This window comes from Petromyzon marinus, chromosome 9 (genome assembly GCF_048934315.1).
Source record: "Petromyzon marinus isolate PM22_M1 ecotype Great Lakes invasive population chromosome 9, UKy_Petmar_22M1.pri1.0, whole genome shotgun sequence".
Lineage (NCBI taxonomy): Eukaryota > Metazoa > Chordata > Hyperoartia > Petromyzontiformes > Petromyzontidae > Petromyzon > Petromyzon marinus.
Genome location: NC_133675.1, coordinates 12468953 through 12495198, shown reverse-complemented (window position 1 = coordinate 12495198; position 26246 = coordinate 12468953). Strand labels below are relative to the sequence as shown.

At 46.0% G+C, this 26246-nt stretch overlaps 1 protein-coding gene across 1 annotated transcript in view; it reads right to left on the bottom strand.

The window, feature by feature from the left end:
• Nucleotides 1-26246, bottom strand: part of LOC116940506 (lysyl oxidase homolog 3A-like) — a 45482-nt gene that overhangs the window by 3541 nt on the left and 15695 nt on the right. The window contains exons 4-13 of the mRNA XM_032950419.2: nucleotides 21964-22178; nucleotides 17029-17248; nucleotides 16162-16345; nucleotides 14774-14928; nucleotides 14009-14182; nucleotides 11215-11380; nucleotides 10319-10562; nucleotides 9304-9419; nucleotides 7670-7806; nucleotides 1459-1570 (exon numbers count right to left, since the gene is read on the bottom strand). Coding sequence (XP_032806310.2) covers nucleotides 1459-1570; nucleotides 7670-7806; nucleotides 9304-9419; nucleotides 10319-10562; nucleotides 11215-11380; nucleotides 14009-14182; nucleotides 14774-14928; nucleotides 16162-16345; nucleotides 17029-17248; nucleotides 21964-22178 — 1723 coding nt within the window. The remainder of the gene's footprint in view (nucleotides 1-1458; nucleotides 1571-7669; nucleotides 7807-9303; nucleotides 9420-10318; nucleotides 10563-11214; nucleotides 11381-14008; nucleotides 14183-14773; nucleotides 14929-16161; nucleotides 16346-17028; nucleotides 17249-21963; nucleotides 22179-26246) is intronic.

Sequence of the window (26246 nt, the reverse complement as noted above, 5' to 3'; positions counted from 1 at the left end):
CTTGGCACGGCTCGGTTGCACAGTAGAAAAGAGGTATAAGAGCCTTGATATCTGAATAATTATCATAGAATTAGCACTCTGGCTTTGTTTCTATGGTGTTTATCACTGTTTTATTTTTATAGCCAAACTAGCTTTACTGCCCGGCTTCGCCCGGGATTTGGATTCACCACGCCCGGCCGCCTTTGTCTCCCCAGTGGCGATGTTCACACACCACAGTAGTTACTCGTTTGAGGCTGAGTCGACCTAGGGGAGGCCAAGGAGCGGTTGAAATAATCGTCGCCGTTTGGTGGCTGTGAGCGGGAATCGAACTCGGGTCGCCGGGTTCGTAGCACGGCGCGCTAACCACTACACTACAATGCGTTACGCTTCCACGTGCGCGGGTCACGTGACAGATTTGACGTCACAGCTCACTTGCCGTGCAAAAAATAAATGCATTATTGAGCTCCCCCCCCCCCACAAAAAACACACAAAAGTGTATTTTTATAATTTTTGCAAGGTGTACAGTCTGCAAACTACCCACATGGCAAATTTCAAGTTTGTTGCATGTCGGGAAGTACGCTAAACATTTTGAACAGACACATTCACAACTTTGCCTTTTATATATATGGAGATAGGTGATGCGTTGTAAAACCACGTTTTTCAGTAGCCTGGAATCTGCAATAACATTGATGTCATGATGTCTATGCCTACTTAGCATTACGTCGCTTGCTTGTCTCGTGTTCTCAAGTTGTGCCAGCAATTTTTGCAGTTGGGTTTTTTATTGTGCTTAAATTTAGAAACAACAATATGTAAATCAAAACAGTTTGACGTAATTTCAATTGTGAGAATCTGATGCAGTGAGCGTATTTAATATATTACGACAAACTTGTTTAATGTTAACTGTTGGGATCGCTATTACTATTGTGCATACCCACACAAGCCTACTTTGATCTCGTGCTATGCTCACTCAGGCTTGCAAGAACGGGTTCTAAGTTGTACTTGTGGCAATGATGTATCTTAATTATCATAATTATCACGATCATTAAAATCACCATCATCTTTTGGCATTCTCTGGTCTGACACTGGTGAAACTAGGCCCTAAAGAAGGCTGTCTCTGGCGTAGACCAAGGAGCCTCAAAGACATTGTATAATTATCAGAGCATGTTTGTTTGCCATGTTCACCACAAGTACCGTGTGTGGTTTAACGCAGACTTCATTCATTGCAAAATGTTTCTATTTGGTGTTCGAACGTCTTAACACAACCGTTTTATTGCCAGAAAGGGTAAAATCTATTCTTATTTTTCACACTTTGATACTGGCAAAAAAAAGTCCCCATGATATTGTTTCCTTCATCGATTGTTGCCATGGCTCGACGTCATAATTCGTTATTTTAAATCTCAGTAAAAAAAAGGCATCGGACGTCAGAGCACTGCAGTCGGTGTCGCAAGTATGGCCAAGTGAAAACGCGTGGGAACCCACCGACGTGACAGTTGTACATCCATATCCTGTGCCCGTCATACTTGCAGTTGCACTTCATTGCATTGTTGGTGAAGTCCGTCTCGGCCACTTCGTAGTTGGGGTTAAGGACAACCTGGCAACAAGAAGAAATACAGGGTGCTTAAAAAAAAACATGTTAACACTTACATGGGACTATCGTTTTTTTATGTGAAAATAACGGATAATTCGCTGTAACGTGATAACAAATCTTCTTTGGTTCTTTCGGTAAGGTCACGTAGAATGAGAATAAAATAATGAAATAACACGATAAAATTCTCACGACGTTTCGGCCACAACGCAAGCGGCCGTCTTCAGGTGAAAGGTACAGACCTGTCGGGACGACATTGAAGCTCTGTCGTTCCGACAGGTCTGTACCTTTCACGTGAAGACGGCCACTTGCGTTGTGGGCGAAACGTCGTGAGAATTTTATTGTGTTATTTTATTATTTTATTCTCATTCTACGTGACCTTACCGAAAGAACCAAAGAAGATGAATCCTTACAGTCACGAAAGCTTTAAATCGAAATGATAACAAATGTATGTTAATAGGTTTCAAAAAGTCATTATTATTATGAGACCTTTGCCAGAAACAAGATATAGGAATAGGTTTTACCCTTTTAACTGGCACAAAACTGACACCTTTATTCAAGGCATCATGTTTGCAATGACCACAACACAAGCAGTCAAAATGCAAACAAAAAGAGACAACTCTGATAATAATATGCACTGTCCTTGAATTTGATTGGTCCACACCCGAGACAGCTTTTCTTAGAGCCTAGTCTCCATTGGTGTTGGACCAGAGGACGCCAAAAGGCGTACAACTCAAAAACAGCGCACTACCAGAGTATTGAGGGCTCGGGGTGAGCATTAACATTATGAGACCTCCTTTGCCAGAAACAAGATATAGGAATAGGTTTTACCCTTTTAACTGGCACAAAAACTGACACCTTTATTCAAGGCATCATGTTTGCAATGACCACAACACAAGCAGTCAAAATGCAAACAAAAAAGACAACTCTGATAATAATATGCACTGTCCATCCTTTTGGCGTCCTCTGGTCCAACACCAATGGAGACTAGGCTCTAAGAAAAGCTGTCTCGGGTGTGGACCAATCAAATTCAAGGACAGTGCATATTATTATCAGAGTTGTCTTTTTTGTTTGCATTTTGACTGCTTGTGTTGTGGTCATTGCAAACATGATGCCTTGAATAAAGGTGTCAGTTTTTGTGCCAGTTAAAAGGGTAAAATACTAGTCACGTTATCGTATTTCTTATGTTCCACTCCCTACATTCCCATCTCGGAGGCTTCGCCTTTCAATAACGTCAAACAGGAACCCCGATCGATAGCCACATTCAACAGGAGACTGAGAACTCGTGACTGGGAAGGTCTTCAAAAGGTCAAGGCTGGCCACATGTTCTCATGTTTTGGTGTACGGCAGGTCAAATGCTGCCACGATTAATAACCCTTCAGCGGACTGATTTTTGACAACAGCTTGTCCACTTATGTAACCCAATGGGATGGAGCGGTAGCAGAATGTTTAGTGCACCGCGCGCTTTTAACTCGCGATGTGAGCCACGATTGCAGACCACAGCTAACACTTTTTTGGCGAGTGATATCTGAAATGTTTTATTTTCCCTTGCCAACTCCAATTGACCATCGTGGTGAAGTATGGTGTTATCAGCCGCAGATTAGCAGCTGTAATTTAATTACGTAACCCAAGTACACACTTTTGGTATCGACCAATGGATAATTATCACATCAGGCTGCCGCAACTGAATGTGCTACCTGTTAGGACCGGATTCAAACCTTGCACGAAACGATATGTTTAGAATATATACAAACAATATGTCCAAACAACTGTGACGTTACATAACCCTATGTTTAGGTTGCCCAACCGACAATCGATCGCAAATATGAACGGCCGTTGCGCAACGTAGGATGTGATCCACCCACGACGTTTCGATCGCAACACAAGCAATCGTCGATTTAAAGCTTTCGTGACTGCAATGATTCATCTTCTTTGGTTCTTTCGGTAAAGTCAATTGATAAAATAAAATAACACAATAATATTATTGTGTTATTTTATTTTATCAATTATTATTTTATTCTCATTCTACGTGACTTTACCGAAAGAACCAAAGAAGACAAGCAATCGTCTTTTTCACCTGAAGACGGCTGCTTGTGTTGCGATCGAAACGTCGTGATATATTTTTTTTACCTACGTGACTTTACCGAAAGAACCAAAGAGTATGGATTATTGCAGTGACGAAAGCTTCGAATCAATGATGATAATTAAGAACAGCTATACTGTACGTGCACTAATAAACTCAAATTATCAATAAGAATGTATTGTGACCTCCCGCCCTCTGCATGTCTAATTAATTCTAGGAGATATATTGAAGTTACATGAATTTTATTTGAAATCAGTCATAAACGTCCCCCCCCCACTCTCCTTCCGGATAATCCTTTTGGGAGATCCATGAGTGCTGCGATTACCTTGATCCCCTTTTATTCCTCGCATCTTCTTCAGGTGCTAGTGTGTACGTTATTACTAATATCCAAAAATGTATTAGGAGGGGGGAATCATATATTGTCTGCGTGTTAGTCTGGGTTTACAATTTTTTTAACGTGCAATCACCATCTCAAGGCCGTGTGGGACATCCTGCCAATGTTGACTACGGCTGCAGAAAACACTCTGGCTTGCAGCAAAGTTGGCACTTGCCTTCTTCATTATCCTCACTCGGATCCAAGAAAAATACCTCGACACGCGACGGCAGCTTCCAAAGTAACCTGTCATGCGCCCTCCTTGGCATCGGGCACGGCCACATGGATGCCACCATGGCTTACCGACAAGCTTTGGAGTGGCTCTCTCCTCTCTCAAGGTCCTCCCGCCGTAGCCCGTCCACCCTTCTCATCGCGCCGATCACAGCGAGACTGCCGCGTCCGACGGAACCCGTCTAATAATTTGCTCGTGGCACCGAAAACCGAGACTCTCCGTGGCTTAGCAACGTTTCTCTGTCGCTGCAGCAGCCATCTGGAACTTTCTTACACCGCACCATTCGCAGCATCATTCACCTTCGCGGAGCAGCTAAAGGCTCTCCTCTGTGAGGCTGGCGTAGCCAGGACTCTGAGCTCTTTGCTTCCGTGCCTCCCGAGTTTTGGATCGAACATTGCGTCCGGAAAAGTGAAATATGTGCGCGCTAGAAATTGCGTAATTAGATCCCTGTTGTTATTCATTTTTCACTTCTCATAATGGTTATTGAACTATATTTAACTGTTCCCTGAATACAGCACCCATGCTATTGCACCAGCGATCACGTCAGTAGCGTAACGAGCGTGGGGGTTAGTGGGTGCCTTGCCCTCCCACATGGTGGCCAAAGCTCCGAGTTGGGGCCCCCTTGACAGCCACCACGAGATATGTGTTCAGCAAGAGTGTCGGAGAACAAAAAAAAACTTCTGTCACGATGTGATTAGGCAAGAGGAGCCGCCGGTATAGATTAGCCGAGGTGCCGCCGTGCGAGACAAATCATAACATTGTGGACCCAGCTAACCGACTGCCACACCCCGTGAGCTAACAACGCACGGTCGTTACGCCACTGTATCACGCGCTTGGCAAAAAAAAAATCTGAATTCTCAGGTTTTTTTTAATAAGGGGTTGCGCAATAAAGAGAGGACCTCTGAATGCCAACGCCTTGGTTGTGACAATTCTTTGCACGCTGCTGAAATTCCACCTAGTGGGCAAAAATGAGATGTCTCCGTTTCTTTCTTTTAACGCTACAACTTAAAAAAAAAACAGGGCTCGGCACACGACGGCCAAAATTTGGAATACAAATACAAATTTGGAACGCAAACACAAATCGCCATGGTACAATGGCACGCATCTGACACATACGAAAATAAGGACTGGGATTTTAGAAGCTTGGTTAAAAAGACTAAAGTCCATTCCTACAGCGAAGATAAGCATTCATCATCATCTGCTTTGATCTATCCACTGCTGAGTGAAGGCATCCCAAAGTCATCACCATCAATCAAGATTTGTTTACAACACTCCATGGAGCTCCTCCACACGGGCCTGATCTCATCGCTCCACGTCTGCGGTGGACGTCCTCCCAGGCACATTCCCTCCATTATACTCGACATCTGTGGAAAGAGCTTCATAGCTGATCGGATTCCTCCAGGATGAATAAAGATTCTGATTCTGAGAATTTGGCTGCCACTCCATTGCCTATCAACCAAATGCCATCATCCCTTCTGGCGACGTGTCCTGCTGCCCAGAGTCCTGCCCAGAGTTCAGTAACTTTTTTTTCTACGACCGAAAATATGATGTCTCCGACTTGCATATGTTCTCCTGGCCAAGTGTTCCTCTTTTTATCTCTCGGGGTAATTCTAAGCATGGACGGCACCATGCTCTGAGACTTGCACTGTAGCTCGGTGGACCGGAATTGGGCACATGATGACTCGTGCGTGTGCTTTGCGTGTGCTTTGCACGCCGCCACAATAGAGGTTTTGGCAATTGAAGGGGTTAATATCGGCAACTGTCCCAGATTCACATGCCACTCCATCAGCCTGCCAATAGAGTGCCTCCTCTGCGTAACACTTGGGGCATCGGCGTGGCAGCAGAAATAAAGATGGGTTGACTTCTGACTGTGATGTCTTTTGCGAATGGTGTCATACACATCACCATGGCAACTCCACGGCGAATCCTCGGACCGAAATGCTACCGCAGTCAACATCTTGCATGCGAGCCGCACGTGCGTTCATATGCGCTGCATTAAAATATTAAGCAATTCAATAATGAAAACACGATTTTTTTTAAAGTTAAAAAGCCAATTTGAAGGCCAGATGTGATACTCCCCGTAGATTTCTTCTGCTGTACGTCTGTACTCGATCCGGAATCAAATAACCCCGCAATGTTTTTTCCTCACTTTAATCTCTCAATCGCTTGCAAATGTACGTGTTTGACTTTGGTTGTTTTGTTGTAGTGACACTGAAGCGTTGGTGTACGTCAATTGTCATCAGTTATCTAATGCACAACTTACCTATAAAGTGGTGACAGGGCCCAGTTTTATTACTGTCACGGTGGTAGCACCAAGAGGGCTGGCGACAACGAGGCCTTCATCCAGCAGTGGATAGACCACAGCTGCTGCTACTGATGGTGGTGGTGGTGGTGTGGAAACAATCTTTAAATAACGAGCCATGACATTCAACATTTGTTCAGAAAGGCGCAAACAGCGCCTGATTTTCAGTACAGTGCTGAATGTCGAAGTGGAACGGAAATCAATAATTTTCGAGTGAGAGGCCAGTTTTGATTTCACACCAATTGTGTGGCACCGGCAGCGCTGAGTTTTAAATGACACGTGGCACACATTTATACGGCATATGGACAACAGGGTGGATCAATGAACCTTATTTAAACCAGGTGAGTTTCCATTGAGATATCAACGTCTGATTTACAAAATAAGACCTGGGAGGAATGTATGTATGCATGTACCTGGTGCAAAGGTACACATTTGGCCTGAAAGGGAAAAACAACACCCATGCAAAAAAATATACACACCCATGTAGGCATCGTGTGTACATGTGCATGTCCATGTAGGTTTTAGGCGTAGGTGGGGAATGGTGATTGTGGTTAGCGCACTGCACTACGAACCCAGCGACACGGGTTCGAGTCCGCCTCACGGCCAACATCGGTGGCGAATATCTGGACTGGTCCCGGGCCTCCCCTAGGTCGACTCAGCATCGAATGAGTACCTGGTGTGGTTTATAGACACATCAGCGTTTGGGGAGACAAAGGGGGCCAGACGCGGTGTTCGCCACCCACCTCCTCGTGTAGTGCTGGGCCGAATAGCAGCAGCAGCAGCTGCCCCAAGAGTCTGTTAAAAGTATTCTTTGGGTCTTTCGGTCGTAGGTTTTTGTTATTTCTTTTTTATTTTCTTTGAACCTATCTACGTGACCTTACCGAAAGACCCAAAGAATATGAATTCCTGCAGTCACGAAAGCTTTAAGTCAAGATTTAGCCTGTTAAAAGGCTTATGGGGGCGGGGGGGGGGGGTATGTAGTGTTTGTTTGGTTTGTATGAGTCGGATGAAAACACAAGTACGGCAGTGCACGTGCAGGTGCTGGGTGCGTACACGGATGTCGCCCAGGCTGCGCGCGTACGGGGCAGGATTGTTCCTTCTCGGGGTACGTGTACCTGGAAAATGTAGTTTCCAGGCTTGAGGTCGGTGACATCCACCCACTGGCAGTCAATGTCGTGCCGGTAGGTGTCGTGGCAGTTCACCGTGATGCCTTGCTCGCCAAAGTTGGCACACTCGTACACCTTCTGTCCTCCTGCAGGTGGCGGCAAGCACACACACACACAACACAATACCTCAAGGCGCTGGGTCAATGTTTGTGCACGGTCTTTCAACGAGGGCGACAATTCGTTCCCGAGAGCGCTTTTAATTGCACGGCAGTTTGAACTGCGCGGTTAAAATGTTCGCAGCGTATTCCTTTTGCACGCGTTTCGTGTGTAAATTTTTATCTTCTCTCAAGCCGAGACGCTGCGGCAGTGCATAACAGAAGCTTTGGATGTAATCACGGCCGAGGTGGTGGCAAATACCTCGGGCTCTAAAATCTCGAACTCGTGTCCGTCGATGATTGCCGTTGTGGACATGCGGATGTTTAAAGAGATCAAATGCGTGTGATAAAATCTTCACGCCGCCGCCTGCGTAGTTTTGTGGACCGGGCTCAAGCCACTGACTACATTAGACAAATTATTTGGTGATAATGCATTGGCAATGATGCAAAAACCGCAAATAACATTGCCCAAAGTGTCGCCTTGCGTATAGTTTTTTTTCCCTTTAAGGTATGAGTTCAGCTTTTATTTGGATATGAAAACAAAATAAATGTACAGCATGGGTACTGTGATCACTCTTTTAAATTATGATCATTGGGGACGTCCATAAATGACGTCACGCACCTAGGGGGGGTCAGACATTTGTGACGATGTGTAACGAGGGGGGGGGGGGTGGAATTTGAGAAATGTGACGTCACATCAAAATGCGCAACTTTAAATATAGACAACACGTTCTACTTAATTAAATAGACTTTTTAATAAATGTTTTCTCCTACAACTTCAGAGTGCAGCGCCACATTAAATACGCACTACAATGACAATAGTGATTGTAGTGCGTCACAAAGCTCTACAATGACAACAGTCATTGTCGAGCTTTATGACGTCATATTTGAGGGGGGGTCTGACTTTTTGTGACGCCGTGTGACGACGTGGGGGGGGGGGGGGTCAAAAATCGCGTGACGTCGTTTATGGACGGCCCCCATTTCGTCATGATCAACGGAGACGCATGTATCGTTTATAGTGTAACGTGGTAAGGTTTGGTTATGGAACAAAAAAAATGGAAATGATTTTTTTTATTGATTTCTGAGGTATCAACTTCTTTACAGTACATCGCTCATGCAAATGGCGTCACAGTAAAGTGGTGCCAACAATTTTTTTTATGTATATTGCATGAGAACAAAACTTAATAAATTTAAATTGACTGCATAAACCAAAAAAAGTATTTAATGATATTAACAAAATAAAAATAAAACGCTTTTAAAATTAACAAAATTCAGCAGCAATGCATAAACCATCTGTTCAAGTGGAAAGATGCTTTGAGAAGGTCGGATTTAAACATCCATATTTATTCGGGGCGTGACCCATTTAAGCAAAACAACATGAATACAAAACAACGTAACTATTTTTGTCCACGCACTCAGATGCTAGACGTCGTATTCGCGTTCAACCGAGCGGGGAGGCTGGGATGCGTGCAGTGTAGGGTGGTGCACCTTCTTGGCAGTCGGTATCCTCCAAACAGAAGCTGGCCTTGTGCCCCTCTGCAACCTTTGTGCCGTTTGTGCTCAGAATGTCATAGTGGGTGAACACCTCCATGCTGTGGTAGTGGCTGGGATAAGGCAACAACACAACCTGTTACAAGTCAGCCAGTGGGAGCTGGTGGGGGGGGGGGGGGGGTTGAGAGAATGCACCAGACGCCTACGGAGCGGCATCGCCACAAACTCTCATCATCCGGTGGTCGGCCCTGGGTTTGTATTTGGTATTTAGCAGTGTTCCTCCGGGCAGCAGAATCAGGATCGCATGGTAAGGGGCATACTTTCTCAGGGTTTTCTTCTAGAGTGGTGCGAGGGTGCGCTCCTCTACAGATAGTGAGGTCGTCGTGTCGTTTGTATGGGACTTGACACTCGAGCTGAAGTTCTAACCCTCACCTTCAGCGCGTTCAATTACGTGAATGCTTCTGCCTGGAAAGGACAGCAGCACAGCAGACATATGAAAGAGACGCTTGACATAGCTATGGAAGATGTGGAGAGCCATATATCGGCAACGGACGTATATAGGAGCAGTGCAAGGGGGGGAAAGGACATGGAGACAGAGGAGTGGAGTTCGGTAATGGGTGTAGAGTAAGATATTGGGAGCGAGAAATGACAAAGCCAATCACGCCTTTTGGCGTCTAACACCGTTTTGATACGAGGCTCAAAAGAAAGCTGTCTCTGGTGTGGACCAATCAGTTTCAAAGACAATGAATTTATTATCAGAGTTTGTTTTTTGTTTGCATTCTGACCGCAAGCATTGTGGTTAATGCAGGCGTGATTCCTTGTAAAAGGTTTCAGTTTGGTGTTTTAACATCTCAACACAGCCGTTTTGTTGCCATACAAAAAGGGGCAAACCTATTCTCACACCTTTATGTTAACAGACAGAAAGCCCCTTTTTGACACGGGAGACCTGGCGACCGAGGAGAGTCCGCGTGATGATGCAGGGGAGCCAGTGGCGGCGGTGGTTGGGGCTCACCGATGGCACTCGTGCCACACCCACGAGTGCCGTCCAGCCTTGGGGCGGAAGTCCGCACGGCCCAGGTTGTGGATCTCCGACGAGAAACGGAGCAGGCGGCGCTGCCCGTAGGGCCAGTGCATGTTGCGCGCGCTCTGGGCCAGGCAGTCCTCCTCGGCGGCGCAGTAGAGCAGGTGCAGGGGCCGGTCCTCCAGGTACGAGGACACCTGCACCAGTGGCGCGTTCAGCACCAAGTCCGGCGCCACTGCACGCACGGGCGACACGCGCAACGAAGACGATGATGACAATGAAGACAATGATAACGATGATAATGATGACAATGATGATAACGGTGATGACACTGAAGACAATGATAACGATGACAATGATGATGACGGTGATGACAATGAAGATAATGATAACGATGATAATGATGACAATGATGATAACGGTGATGACACTGAAGACAATGATAACGATGACAATGATGATGACGGTGATGACAATGAAGACAATGATAACGATGATAACGATGACAATGATGATGACGGTGATGACAATGAAGACAATGATAACGATGATAATGATGACAATGATGATGACGGTGATGACAATGAAGACAATGATAACGATGACAATGATGATGACGGTGATGACAATGAAGACAATGATAACGATGACAACGATGACAATGACGACGACGGTGATGACAATGAAGACAATGATGACGATGACATTGATGATTGCGCAAGACAACGCGAGAGTCGACACCGTTCGAGTGCGTCCCATTGCATAGAGGCGGAGCAACGACCCCTAAGCGAGGAACCGCGCGCGCTTCACTCGCACACGTGTCGGCAGAGAGAGGGAGAGAGAGAGAGGGGGGGAGCCCGGCGTGAGCGTGCCAGCCACTCATTTACTCTCTGAGCAGATGATGCCGGCCGCGTTCCTCGCTCCGCCCTTCCGGCAGGCGATGTCGGCGCCGTGGTGGCGGCAGTACTGCAGTGACATTTCGGAGCCCACGCATTTCACTCCGCTCATCACCACCTGGTCGTGGAGGGGGCTGCCCTCAAAGTACCACGTCTCCTGCAGCGGGGGCGAAGGGAAATGAGAAAAGGGGTTGGGGGAGGGATGCGCAGCAAGGCGATTAATTCATGTTACCACGCGGCGCTGTTGGGATGTGTAGCGGAGGGTTGGCGTGCATTGTGCGGGGGTGGTGGTGGGGTGGATGTAATTTAATGCGGCGTGAAAGTTACATTCGCTGCAGCATTCAGTCGCTGAGAGGAAGAGGCGTTGGAAGACAAAGTTGGTTTTTTTTTAAATCGTCTAAGATACCAAATTATTACTTTGCAATACAAAACCGGAATCATTGAATGAAAATGGTGTCATTTGCACTTTAGCAGGATTATATATCGTAGCTTATGAAGCAACATAATAACTGCTCTGTGACCAAGTGCATTAGTAGCCATGGAGACTGAAACCAGCATTGTCCCCTTGAATTATATAAAAGTCTGTTCAGCATCATAATTATTGGAAACATTGACGAACTACTGTCTGGATCACAATAGCCACAAGTGCTACACAGTGCCGTGCACACATGGTATGACTGATTCAATGTGAATGTTACGGAACCCTCCACGTGTTGTGCATTGGTCAACAAAGTCGAATTCAGACGATGTTATCCATGATGCATGATACATTATCCTCAGCCATTGTCTACCCCCTGTTGGATGAAGGCCTCGCCACGATTTCACCATCCGTCACAAGTCACGCAATCCCACAATCCATCTCACCCCTGCACACGAACTGATCTCATCTCATCGTTCCGTCAGTGCAGAGGTCACCCTCGTGGGGACATTCTCTCCTCTGGCTTGAGGTTCCATCACCGGTGCCATCCATCAAGCATTATCGCTTCTGGCAATGTGTCCTTCCCAAAGACACTCATTTTTTTGTTAAAGAACGATGTGATGCCTCCGATTCGTGTTTGTTTTCCGGTGAATGTCAGTCAGTTGTGATTCACAACACGAATTTGTCCACGCTTCCCAAGCAAACACATATCAAATGTTGTTCCATTTTCTTTGTCAGAGTCGATGTTTCTGATCTAAATGTTATCGCCGGAAATATGTGCAACGATTGTAAATGTTATTAGGCACCCTGGTGTGGTGCTTCTCATGATCAAATCCATTTTCCAAAAGGACTTATTTGCTTGATTTAATTATTTTGATGGTTATAAATCCGATTCTTCCATATTCCACTTTTGTCCCTCCAACAATAATTTAATTGTATTTAGCATGATAAACATTGCAAATGCTGTACTGCGTTGATTGCATAGATTAGCTTAGAAATAATAGGGCCTGGAACATAACTTGTAAAATATGTTTTATGTCCTCTTTGGAAATATTTGATTTAATAATGACATTATATGTCATAATAGGATCTTATAATATGTCCTCTTCAGACATATTATACAAGCATGATGAAATACAAAATGATACATTTTATTTCATACCGCACATGCGCGTTTGAAAACACAAAACATAGCGTGGCTTTGTGGTCAATGCTGCTGGCTTCCATGAAATTCTCCAAAGATGTTCTCACATCTTGGCTTCATGGACACATGGACAACTGTATATCAGCAGTGCCTTCACTATCAGAGCTCCAAGCCATTGTGTATCGGTGCTTAAAGAACCCTGAATCATTCAGAGCCCTGAAAATAAGTCCGATGGTTTAAACTCCGCTCCACACGTGTCTTGCGTTAGTGCTCGAAAAGCCTTTCAAGTCATTATCAATTCCATAGCACGCATTTATTTACGTTTGAACTGCTCTCTGGAGTAGATTTTGCCCGTTTTGTTTAGTTTCATCGGCCGTACATATTTCATATCGTAATACATAAAGATGTTTAGCCAGTCATACAGGCCACTCACGCTAATCGACAGCAACAGGTGTTCCAAAAAGGTTCTTTAAAACTATAATATAATAAAAAAAACTAATTTAATTAACATGTCCTGTAACTGCAATCGACCATTTGTACAACATTGTACCCATTGCACCACAACGATCTGCAATGAAAGAGACAATGTACGCGTGCGACATATTTCATACAGCACGGCTGTCAATCCCCTACGCCACAAGGCTTATACACCTCATCCAGCGAGCACAGGTAAAAAGACACAGCGAGCCGAGCAAATATAGTGAACAAGCAATTCCTAATGGGAGCTTGCTTTGAGGAGGTCACCCCCTTCCCTCCATAGAGAGGAGGGGTGGAAAGCGGGGGGAGGTGGAAGCTGAGGAGCAGCAGGGCTGAGGTGATTGCACAGATGTTGAACTGGAATAAATCATCGTCTTGTACATGCAGGAGTTGTTGCCGTGGGGTTAAGCCACGAATAACACGTGAACGACGTGGGTTTGAATCGTTCCCTTGTTTACCCACCCCCTCGGGTGTACTGACTTCCCACCGAGCGATGGAATGTTTCACTTTTCACATTTTCAAATCTAGCAATGAAAGCAACCGTATTTTCAGAACAATCATTACCTGCCGCTGTTAGTATTACGTCGTTTGGCATTACGTCGACCCTACGGCCCACAGGTATTTTTCGTTGGCGGGTCGGCTCGAGTCGCTTGCTCGCCACTTCCATCTCGACGCGTCCTTTCCGCGCCGTGGGTGGGGGGGGGGGGTGGTGGTGGTGGTGGGGGGGTGGTGGGTGGGGGGGTTACCTGCAGGTACATGCTGGCGTAGCCCAGGCCGAGTTGGCGGCAGGCCACGGATGCTTCGAGCATCCCCCATCCCTCGCTGCACACCGTGCCCCAGTGAAGCGTCCCATTGAGGCCCCCGTCCGTGAGCACCTCCACGCGGCCCTCAAAGCGGTTGCGGCCGCCCTGCAGGCGGATCTGGTGGCGCGGTGGAGGTCGCGCAAAGCGTGCGAGAGCCGCGCCGTTAGGAACTGCCGCGGTTCCCAGGGTGCGCCGCTGGCGCATTGTGGGATAGCGACACTATACGCACGGTGAAAACTGCGCGAGTCGACGTGAAAGTCTGTACGTATGCAGTGGGGGGTTGTTGTTTTTTTATAAAAGATTGAAAACGAACGTTTTTGTTTAAGTCGGGTAAATGGCATGTTAATTTTTTAGAAGGTAAAACTGTTTCGCAAATAATGAGGAAAATATTTGAAGGAAACTAGTTCTGGGCTTACTAAATATCCTCCGCTCCTTTTCTGGGCACTTGGTCCCAAGTGCTCCGTTGAAACGTTATTCCCAACTGCACCGATGCATACAATTTGAAGATTTGGTTAAAAGTATTTCTGATATATCAACAGCTGGCGTACGTATTTCTACATTTCTACTCCCCAAAAGCCGAGGTTCACATCCACCCAATTCCATGAATTGTGGAACCCTTTTGCGCACTGCCTGAAATTCTGGCACGAAGAGAGCAGTCGGACCGGTGTCCTGTCCACACACGGCTGCTGTTCGTTTGCGAGCGTTTACCCGCTTCTCGAAGCCCATGTGGGGCACGTGACAGCGAACCGCCGCGTCCTCATGGTGCCCGCAGCCGTGGTCCGAGGCATTTCCATGCGGGCAGTCGAAGATGCTCCTCTCCTGCCCCGTGCACTGCACCATCGCCATGTGGATGGGACCCATGGCTGCGACGGAGACACCGGCAACGTCGATCACGGCAACTCACAGCACAGTCGAAGTTGCCGCATATCAACGGGACGCAACAGCGCAGGCGGCCCACACGTTGGCGATGCACCATCCAGATGCGGCGGACGTTTAAGCTGAAGCAGCGGCGAGTGGCTCTACGTGCTGGGAATCGCGGAAGCCAGCGCACCGCGTCTGCTGCGCGGACGTGCGCACGTGTCACACTCGCGTGCTCTGCAACACGATTCTGTGACTTCGCACGCTCCAGCGCAGGCAGACGTGCACGTGCATGGAGACAGACAAAGACAAAATGCAAAGATCCCCCATTTAGCTTGTAAACAGACTGTTGGGGCAAGTGCTGTTAGCGAGCAGCACCCATGGAGGCCGGCACGGCACACGAGGGGGGTGGGTGGCCAGCACCACGCCCGGCCGCCTTTGTCTCCCCAGTGGCGATGTTTACTACACGCCGCAGTCGACCTCGGGGAGACCCAGGAGCGGTTCAGATAATCGTCACTGGTGTTGTCCATGAGAGGGAGTTGCACCGGGAGTGCAGCGCGCTAACCGTTACACTACCATTCCCCACATGGACACACACACACACGCCAAGGGCACGCACGCGCACAAACACATGCACACCACTCATTTAACACAGATGTCGCACGTGCAAACTTAAGGGGATGACTTGAATAGGAATAGTTCTTTCCACTCCCTGCTGGTCTGGTCATAGCTGACACTTGTGTTTGACCCACTGTTTAGGGTTAAAATGTAAAATGCAATGAGTAAGGGTTTTAAAGATATGTTACATAACGCTTGCCAGAACTATGAACCGTGTAAGATGTACTTGGCAGCCCCACGCTGTTGAAATACTTTTAGCACAATTCCATTAGAAATTTGTAAAAAAAAAGATTTTTTTAATAACTTCTCAATGCACTACATGTCTAACATAAACTATCTCGTTTACATTACGTAATTTGTACTGCCTCATATACTGTAGACTGTCTTGGTTGTACTATTTACACCCATTGTACGGTCACATTCGTGTTGTCTCATTTGCCCCGTCTCTTTTGTTCCATTGGCCGAAATTATCATTCGCACAGCATTTACATAAATCAGCATTGATTCGTACGCGTACACTTTGATGCACGTATCCTCGGCATAACAATTGACTTCAGTTGACGATTCCACGCATCGGTACGCGCTTAGTAAGTTCGCGGGCCGCTGATGTTCTCTCCCACCTTGGCCCATGCGGCCACTCGTGAGGGCCTCTTTGGCACTGCCGAAGCCGAGCTCGCGACACACGACGCTCGCCGACACGGTGCTCCAGCGCTGGTCGCACACGGTCCCCCACTCTCCACCGCGCTGCACCTCCACCCGGCCTTCACCCGTCATCGCCCCGCCCTTCAAGCGCACCATCGGGACCTGCAAACGACAAACATCTCCCGTGTGCCACTCGACAGACCGCTGGGACCAAGGGCTCTCAGCGAGCACCTGCCAAGGAAGGTGCGACGCGCAACGGCGTGGCGTGGCCAGAACCGTGCCCGACCACCTTTGTCGCCACCTTTGCTGACGTTTATACGCAGCACTGGTTGATGATTTAAGGGATTTAAGGCTGAATATGAATAGGGAAGGCCCGGCACACATTGCGATATCTCTTCCCACTGATGTTAGCCATGGTAGGGAATTCAAACCACTTGCATTGAGGTGGCCGGGTGGCTCAAAGGTCAAGAGCACTGCAACCGGCACTGATCCTGGATTCAAATCCAGGCAGTTTCCTGTAATTTATCTGGATTATCAAGTGCAGCGAGTTGATTATCTCAACCTGTCACTAATGACCGCACCAAATAACAGATCCCATCACGTGATATCCTGCACAAACAGCGCCTCTCTCGCGGCAGAGCAAGGGAAGCAGTGCCGCCACCTCAGAGGTAGCTCTGTGATATCCACTTCTGCCAGCTCTTCTCTAGCACAAAAGGGGTGCAGCTGCTCTGTGAGCAATCTTAATTGGTTGATCTGTCTCCTGTCACGATGTCGAAAGCACCATCGGCATACGATCTGAAGAAACAAACAAAAAGTTTGAACGCAGCTCGACCGCTCTGCGCCACCTCCGACTTGAAGATCTTCTTGAAGGCGACACCGGGCGAGTAGGCAGGGCCTGGCACGCAGCTCACAATGGCCGGCATTCCAGCAAGGCAGCTGTTGTGGGCCTTGGGGCCCAGCGGCAGGAGGTCGTGCTGGCACGCAGTGATGTGCGACTCGGTGCCCGTGCAGTTGAGGGAGTGCACCAGGAAACTCGGCCTCTCCTGCTGACGCTCAGAGAAATGCCTGCCCGTTGGAGACGCGGGCGCGAGTGCACGAGAGGAGAAAAAAAGGGATTAAACAAAAAAATCTAAATCAGGCAATGCTCTGTGAAATGTTCTTTTATATATATGTGTGTACCGCTGTGACTTTGTGCCATTACTTAAACGGTCTATTCATTCCCTTGGGATGAACACCAAAAATTGCCTTGTGAAGAGTGCTGTATTTCCTCTGAGCGTGTGTGAGTCATTGAGTGCATATTCAGGGGAGCCAAGCGATTCACTCATTTCAGTGACAATGCTTAAAATCGTCAATTTGATAAACTGTTGTAATTTAACAGGGTGGCTATAAGAGTAGGAGCATATTACAGAGACACAATTGTCATAAGCAAAGATCAGCACAGATAAGTGTTAAGCAACCCACAACACAATTGTCTAGGGATGGCTGAATTATTGACTTAAACGCTTGTAAGGACAGGGATAAAGTGCTGATGGCACATGAGCATAATTTTTTAAGCTGTATATATATCAATCACCAAGCGGACAGAGCAAGTAAGCAGTGACATTTGGATGACCTGGCAATCTAGAATCAATCACACCCCCGCACATTGCCTCTCTCTCTCTCGTGGGGCTGATAGAGAGATGCAAGGCTTCACTCTGGTGTCAAATGCTTCCTTTTATGTACACATTCTACTGAAGCCTCGCTAAATGACCACGTCACATTTCCATAGGCTCTTGCTTCAACACTGCCTGCTACACTGCTGGAGCCAATGATCGTGGGTACATGTGGGTGAATTTTTAACGGCAATTGCTCTTCTACGAAGACGGTGGAGGAACGGTGCCACTTAAAGGAACGTGGACATTATTGGTTCGATTATTGTACAACTGCATTTGCTAGAATGCGAAATCATTGCAATTAAACCGCGTTCATCACTCGTTTAAATGCCTAATTTTCTCAAACGCACCACATTGTAAATATATATATAAAAATAAACAATTGGTGGCTCAATCGAGCATGTTCAATTGCTGATCATCTCCTATTTCCAACCCTGAGCCAGTGGTAGAAATTCCACATTCCTAAGGTGGGGATGAATATTCCAAAGGACCACCGTGGTTGATTTCCCCAAAGAGTATTACATCATTTTATCCAACCGTCGTGACATCTTAACCTTGAATACCAAACATGTCTTTGGGTCATGTTAATTAGACCTCATAAGAGCTCTGATATGCCTGACTGTACACCCTGCATACCAAAACTCCGAGGCTGCAAGTAGCTGCTAAGATAGCATCCATAAATGTTAGGTCAGTTTCCGCATAAATCACGTGTCAAATTTTGAAATTTTCAGGACACCATCTGTAATGCCAAGTCTCCACGTTCCAACATCACGTCTGATTTATGCACTGAATTACTGTGACTTTATTGCTGCAATTGGCAAGACGTAACATTTTCGTCTAAAAGCAAATCTGCTTCGGCAAAGCTTCCAAAAAGCAGCCTGGGCGGCTACACCTCTCCTTTGGGTTGACCCCGTTGGTCAAATTCAAGTTTGCCTCAGCCTGAAAGAGATCGCTGTAGAGACAAAGGTAGAACAGTGAACCTCCCTGTTGTCACGTGTCAACCGCATGCTGCGTCTCAACAGGTTAGCTTTGTACAAGATATTGCACTGGATTGAAACTCATTGCCGATGATATCATCGACACCAATCGTATCATCATCTGACCACCGGCACCACCGCCATCATCAATCACTTATTCTTTCTCCACAGTGGGGCAGTGGCCAAGTTGCTCGTGCAACGCGCTATGAACTCGGTCTCACGAGTTCAATTCCTATCTGACCAAGTCCAAGGCCTCAAAACCCCCTTCACCAACCCACGCTGTCACTCGTGTCGTAACGTCTTGTCAAATTACCCCCCCGTGTCCTGCATTTGATTAACAAACGGATGAAAGCTATCAATTATAATTTATTCCTAAGTCTAAACTGATTCCGTATCGAGTATCGAGTGCTGCTTTGCCCATATCATCTTGCGATTAAGCACTTTGCTCTTATAGCTGCTTTGTACGAAAAGCTGATCATGTTATCACTGTCCTGTGATTAGCACGGTTGGCTACGTATGGTGCAAATGAAGTTCAACATACATACATGTACATACGCGGTTCACAAGAGACCCATGAAAACACAGAAACAGAAAGGCTTCTGTGTATTTTTGCACACACGTGTGCGTCATTTCAAAACTGTTTCCATCGGGCTCAGAGCAGGAAGCAGCAGGTCTTGGTTTGCCGTTTGTTTTCCCAATGTAGCTTTATCTTCAAAGTGCGGTCAGTCGTTGGTGTATACTTAAGAGTGCCCCTAAGCACTGCCGTATTACACCATAACATTGCGAAAGATGGCGGTGACTTGGGGAGGACTTCAATCGGCTGTGGATTGTTCATGACTGTTAATGACGACTTGTCGAGTAATACAACTTTTAAAAGACAAACTATAACTCTGAATTTTGGTCATGTGTAAAAAATTAAGCGATTGGCTTCGGCAAGCTGATGCCCTATTGTGTGGTGGCAGGGATTTTGCCAGAGAAATAATAGATCATTTCTCCCGAGTGGAGAACTTTTGTTCCCACGGTATTTATTATTTTTGGGTCACACTGGGAGTTCTGGCTTCCTCTCTGCCTGTAAGAAATACACAATTACACACAACCAGCTACTTTAACTCTAAATGGGTTGTTTTGTCTCAGCGATAGGATGTAATACGTAAAAGTAAAGATATATAAAGTGTCGCATATACTGGGTTTGGAATTCTATTTTTATTTAAATAAAGGTAGTTTATTGATATAAATTATTTTTTGAAAATTGGGGGAAAATTGTAAAAAGTCCTTTTGATAAAACTAATCATACTAATGAATAGGATCAAAATGTACATATCCTTTACATGCTGTTAAATAATTGCAACTAGGCTCCAGTGAATGAGTTTTAAGTCGCAATAAACTACCTCTGATCTCTTAGATATAATTACAGTTAAAATCAGGAGACGACTGTGGAATAACATAAATGTCATGAATTTAATGAAATTGCAATCAGGACGCTACTGTGCAAAAAGCCGCACAAGACGGATTACATCCAATTACAAATTGGCACTTGAAGTACAAAAAAAATTATGCGAGAAGTGGCTCTTTATGGAAAATCGAAAATTCCATAACTAATACGAATGTGAAGTCACATAGAAGGGAAACAATACAATAATAAAAATATAAAACAATACAATTCTCACGACGTTTCGACTGCAACACAAGCAATCATCATCATTGTGTTGCAGTCGAAACGTTGTGAGAATTGTATTCTTTTATATTTGTATTATTTTATTGTTTCCCTTCTACGTGACTTTACCGAAAGAACCAAGAATATGAATCCCTGCAGTCACGAAAGCTTTAAACCAAAATTTAATACGAATGTATTTATATTTCTCTCGCTTCTTCACGAATTAGCAGCGATAGTCTATATTTTTTATTCGTATTTAAATAAATGAACTTAACAAAATAATAGCATAAATGTTTTCAAGGTTGTTCATTATTCAATGAACATTGGACACTGGTCATCTCTGATCATTCACAGATGATAATATGAATTGTATTTTGCTATCCATGGCAGGCATACGAATATCGCTATACTAATACACTTACCGGGTGGAGTGGTGTCACGGTGGTTAGCATGCGACACGATAAGGCGGGTAACCAGAGTTCAATTTCTGGCCATCGGTGTCACGCAGGCATCAGACACGACCCAGCCCTCCAACTCCCACCCACCCCTTCACCAACCGGCTTGAAGTATGGCTGTTGAAAATTTTTATGACCAACATGGCCTTCATCTATTGGTGGATTGAGGATGATTGTGAATTGTAACGCACCTGCACATCTTTTATACTAGATTAGCATTTGTGCTTTGGAGGTGTTGGTTTAACATTTAACACAGTGGTTGCCTTGGTGTATAAAAGGAACACAAAGTGGTCAGCTTTTTTTTTAGAACTAGCTCTGATAACTTCTATTCAGTAGCACCTGCACATGATTTATTTGTACTCGCCGAGCGTGTCACGACAACTGCGGATTCTAGAGCGGGTTTCCGCTGAGTAATAATAATAAAAAAGGGTGGCTGTGTGGAGGACACGGGGCTGCCCTGTGACTGCCTGCACGCCCTCGGCTCTGTCTGGCCAAGCCACAGGCAGCCGTCAAATGACAGCAAACAGGATGGCACGACTTTCTGGAGCATGCCACGCATTCCCCAAGCCACATCCATATCTCTTTTGTCGGGTTTAGTTTCCCTCTCCAAGCCGTAATTGAACATTCCTCGTGACGCAAATTTCACCGAGCTTCGAGTTCCGATTTAGACTTCAAAGACGACCATTTTAGGACATTTTCACTCAACTATAAGGAGGTAGAGAACATGTTAACGTTCTCCGGCTTAGAGAATGAAATGTTTTTGTTTTATTTATTTTTCATAAACGAATCAAGTGGCAACAACATACATAGTTTTTTCTGCAATTCTGTACTGCTACGTCTGCACCCTCCGCCTTCACTAACCGCCACCGACCAGCGTGGCGTGAAGCACGCCTAAATAACCCCCGTGACCCACACGGCACGGGGAGGCCCTCAATTCAGCGGTGGATTGACAGCGGGGCTGTGCGTGCACACGTATACTCGAGTGGCTGCCCATCCTTCAGCCGATAACAGCTGTGGCCGATCTCCATCACGCCCTACCGACCTGTAGAGCACGCGGTTGACTTTGCGTTCGGCAGGGAATCCCATCATGCCGCAGATGACGCGGCTGTTACGCGGGGTCCAGTTTTCGTCGCACACGTGGCGCCATGAACCCATGTAGCGGACCTCCACGACGCCCTCCGTCACGGGCAGCCGCTTCTTGGCAGCCGGGAGGATGGGGCGGAGGCGCACATCCTCCAAGCGGTTGTCGTGCACGGTCTACAGACGCGCAGGGTGACGTGGGAGAGCTTAGTCGGTTCATTCATTCGTTCATAAAAGTCAAAAGTGATTTTCTGTTCAAATGAGCATCGAGGCTGTGCTCATACAACATCGACAGCCCTGAGCCAAATGTAACTTTTCGATGGCAGGGGCGAGTCAATCCAGAGAAAAATCGCTGTTGACTTTCCAGCAAAGTGGTAGTCATCTAATCGAACCTGGAGGGATGATTAGCCGAGTCAAATCCTCAAGTAGGATTTGAATGCAAGCAGCTCAATCTCCTGCTGAGCCACCTGGTTATTACCTAAATGATCAATATCAGCTTTTGGCTATGTAGGATTTCACGGTTTTGCTGCATAGGTCACTGATGTGTTTTTGGGTTGTACCGCGCATTGTTCGGTCGGAAAGATGTTTCACGAAAGTTTCCCCAGCGCATTGGGTGAAATGTCGGACAGAATGCGAGTATAACCCCTGAAACACATCGGAGACCTTTTGATTTTGGCAACAAACGCCGCGTTTCATTTCCTGACCCAGCGGGCGGGAGCTATCGGGAGTGCAGGCGGTGCAACGGCACCGAGCCCCACGCAGGCGCCGCACTCCATTCCCTGCGCCAGGGTCCGTGCCAACTGCGGTGCACTCCCTGTGTTGAAGATTCGTGTTAGATTTTCCTTGACCGGGTGTGGTGGCACGTGAACGCATCGCGATTGGAATTAAATGATAAACGAAGTAACGAATTCTCTGGAACACAATCAACGAGAGTGCATCGCAGAGCTGTTGATGTTTCCAGGCAGCTCGAGTTTGGATAAAGCAGTTCGTGGGTTCTTGGCTACACAAACCGAGTCTGCTGCGTGCATTCTTCTGCTGTGACACAATGGGTTTTTTGTGTGACCACGTGACGTTGCCAGTAGCCACAGTAGCAGTGCTAAACTGCACCGGGTCAGGCACGAGTGCGGGTGTGACGCATCCCCTCCACTTCACTGAAAAAAAGACGACATCATTTACAAAAATGTACAAGAAATAATACTAATGCGAAAAAAAGTTAAATGTGAGCCGACTGGTGTTTTTTTTAAGGCATGTATGAAGCAATACAGTGCAAGAATAGTTTCAGTCCCAGCAAAATGCATTTTGAATAAATGTTGCTGGTATCGTGTAGTGGCTTATAGTTGAATAGCGCAGCAGATGTATTTATTGCAGGTAATGTGTTGACGAGGCAATATTGTTGATGGAAACAAATGATGAAATAACAGCAGAGTAATAAAAGTGAGACTGCTTAGAAGGTTGCCGATGTGTGTGGCGCTCGTGAAAGTGGCCGAGTAGGTGGCAGTCGTTTTAAGCGGAGCACTCCAAAATGATTACATAACATCCCACATTTCCCTGCTGGAAGACAATCCACAAAAAAATCCACACTCAAACTCTCCAGGTGTGCAAATTTTACCACCTATTTATGCAGCGTCTTATAATGGCAGTTGCATATACAGTAGATTTACTTGTATTAATTGTAAAGGTGCAGCCCAGCAATTGCTTGCTCAGCAATTGCTGATGGAAGGGCCTCCGCTAGAGCTATAGAGGGCACTTTATAACGCTCCCCCTCCCCTTATTCCCCCCCCCCCACCGCCCTCTCTGACTTATATGAACCTCTTAACTCCGGCATCTCTTCAACTTTAGTAAAAAAAAAAGTACTGCTGTGGTTGTCACACCTGATGATGATTGCTTGTGTTGCAATCGAAACGTCGTGATTATTTTATTGTTTTCACCTACATGACTTTACCGAAAGAAGCAAAGAGTATGGATCCTTGCAGTCACGAAAACTTCAAATCTAGAATTAACTTTACGGAGCATTTGTCCGACTCTGCCATGTGGCCAGATGCCTTGGGAAGACCTGGGAGTACCCACACTTGACCCCACCACATATGACCTGCCGGTCGACCAGCTATGGTGTATTCATTTATACTGATGCGTGAACAGAGGCGAGTGGGTTGGGGGGGATTTAAGATACCTGGCCATTGTTTCAAGTGCAGTGTGCAAGCCATTATACCATGGTAGCATCCTTACATTGCATTGTGTGGTGCGTTATTACTCCTGTATTGATTTACTTTAGAGACATCTAGCGATAATAAGGCTGCTAGCCCTTCACCGTTCCGAGATGTCTGCAAGTTGCACGGTGGGTCCCGTTCACTGCTGAGTCTTGGAACGCGCAAGCGGTTAGCGTTCATTTTATTTAGAGAGGCGCAGCGCCGTTGTTTTTAAAGACATTGCACTCACCGCAGAAAACCATAGCGATACGACCACGCTACGATAGCTGGTGCCAAACTGTGCCACACACCCTCTCGCATGGCCTTGTGGGAGCCTCAGGACTGATAGTTATTTTATTTGAGTTTTTCACATACGCCATCGGAACGGAATCGGAATAGAAACGGGTGATGCACATGTACGACAAAGGAATGGGAACAGGTTAATATGCAAGTATGGATTCATTATTTTGTTCGTGTCCCTTCAGTCTGGATAGAGACGGCAGTAAATAGCGGCACCTAAATTATTAAGATAAAGTACAGTTATAAGCACAAACAACTATGCTTTCAAGTGTGGCCCAAAAATTCTCATTTTTCAACTGCTGCCAAGCATAGGGTACAGACTAATAATATAATAACCTCAACTCACCGCATCTAATCACGTACAGATGCCTGCATCATGAAGCAGTGGCATAGTCCGTGGAATTTTGAGACTCTTACTGGATATGTATTTGTATTCTGGCAAAAAATGTATTGCACAAAGCAGCACAAGCAGTTAAACCTTAAGACATTCATCACAATTGCTTTATCCTAAGAAAAAGGTGTGCATGAGTTTGCAAGCTTTGGCAGTCAGGACTGAATTAAGAAGAATTTTGTTTGCTAAATATCTTTATTTCTGTTTAAATGCCGCTCTCTCTCTGGGCCTTCTGGAAAACCATTCATAAAGATTATGATACGTGGCAGTTGTAATGAAAACATTCAGCTGCGTTGTTGCTGCTGTTGTTATATCGCTCTTTGTTTCCCTACACTATAAAGAACATCAATCCGACCGTCACAGCACATTCACTTTTTTTACCACAGGAAACTAAAATCCGACATTACGTAAAGGAAAAAAAACACATCGGGTTGTTAAATGATCGTTGGGTAATCCTGGGGGATGTGTGCGAAAGTACAAGCTACTAAGGGGTCAGACGACAGAAGTGCTTATGAAGCAGCCCTTTCTAACGAAGTTCTTGCAGTGGCTGGGATAGTCTCGTGAGACAGCCTTTTTCCGCCCATTCATCAAGTCTCTGTGAGGTTGGGCAGTGGCCTGGGGCCAGTGGCAGCGCTCTCACCACCTCCGGCTTCTACGTGTAGATGTATCCTCACCGAGAAGCGGCTCACCGAGGCGGGAGCCGTCGCAAGGGTCAGGTATGGGGCCGATCTCGATAGGGTGACACAAAAAGGCGGGCAGGATCTGATAATGGGAGTTCACCTCTCACTGAATCACTCAGAGGGAGCGGATGGCAACAGGACATGTAGCCCACATTCCTCCGTTTCATGGTGCAAGGGGAGGCCAAAGCGATTTGAGAGCGCAATGTGCATGCAAGAGCCCAGGTTTTCAGGATTTTTACTCTCCACAGTAGTTGTCTTTATATTAGACCTGTACTCCCCCCCACCCTTCCGAACTGCATTTTGCGTTAAGTTTGTTGTCCTTACCCCGCACCTCCGATTAGCACGGTTGGCTACGTACGGTGCGATAGAAATGCAACGTGCAGTACATACACAATTATTAAATCTAAAATTTTATTTTTTTATTGCGATGTACTGTGGTGCCTCGAGTGGATGTTTGGGGGATCCCGTATTTTAACAATATAAAAGGAAAATAAATACGTGAAAAAACAATCAACTTTTCAATTATTGAATACGTGTTGTTAGCATATGAATTGATTGTAAATGAATAATTGACGCATCATTACACAGCCACTTTATAATAATATATAATAGTTGTATATTATATTCTAATACATATATTAATAATTGTATTATTACTCATTTCACATTTTTATGAAACTATGATGAA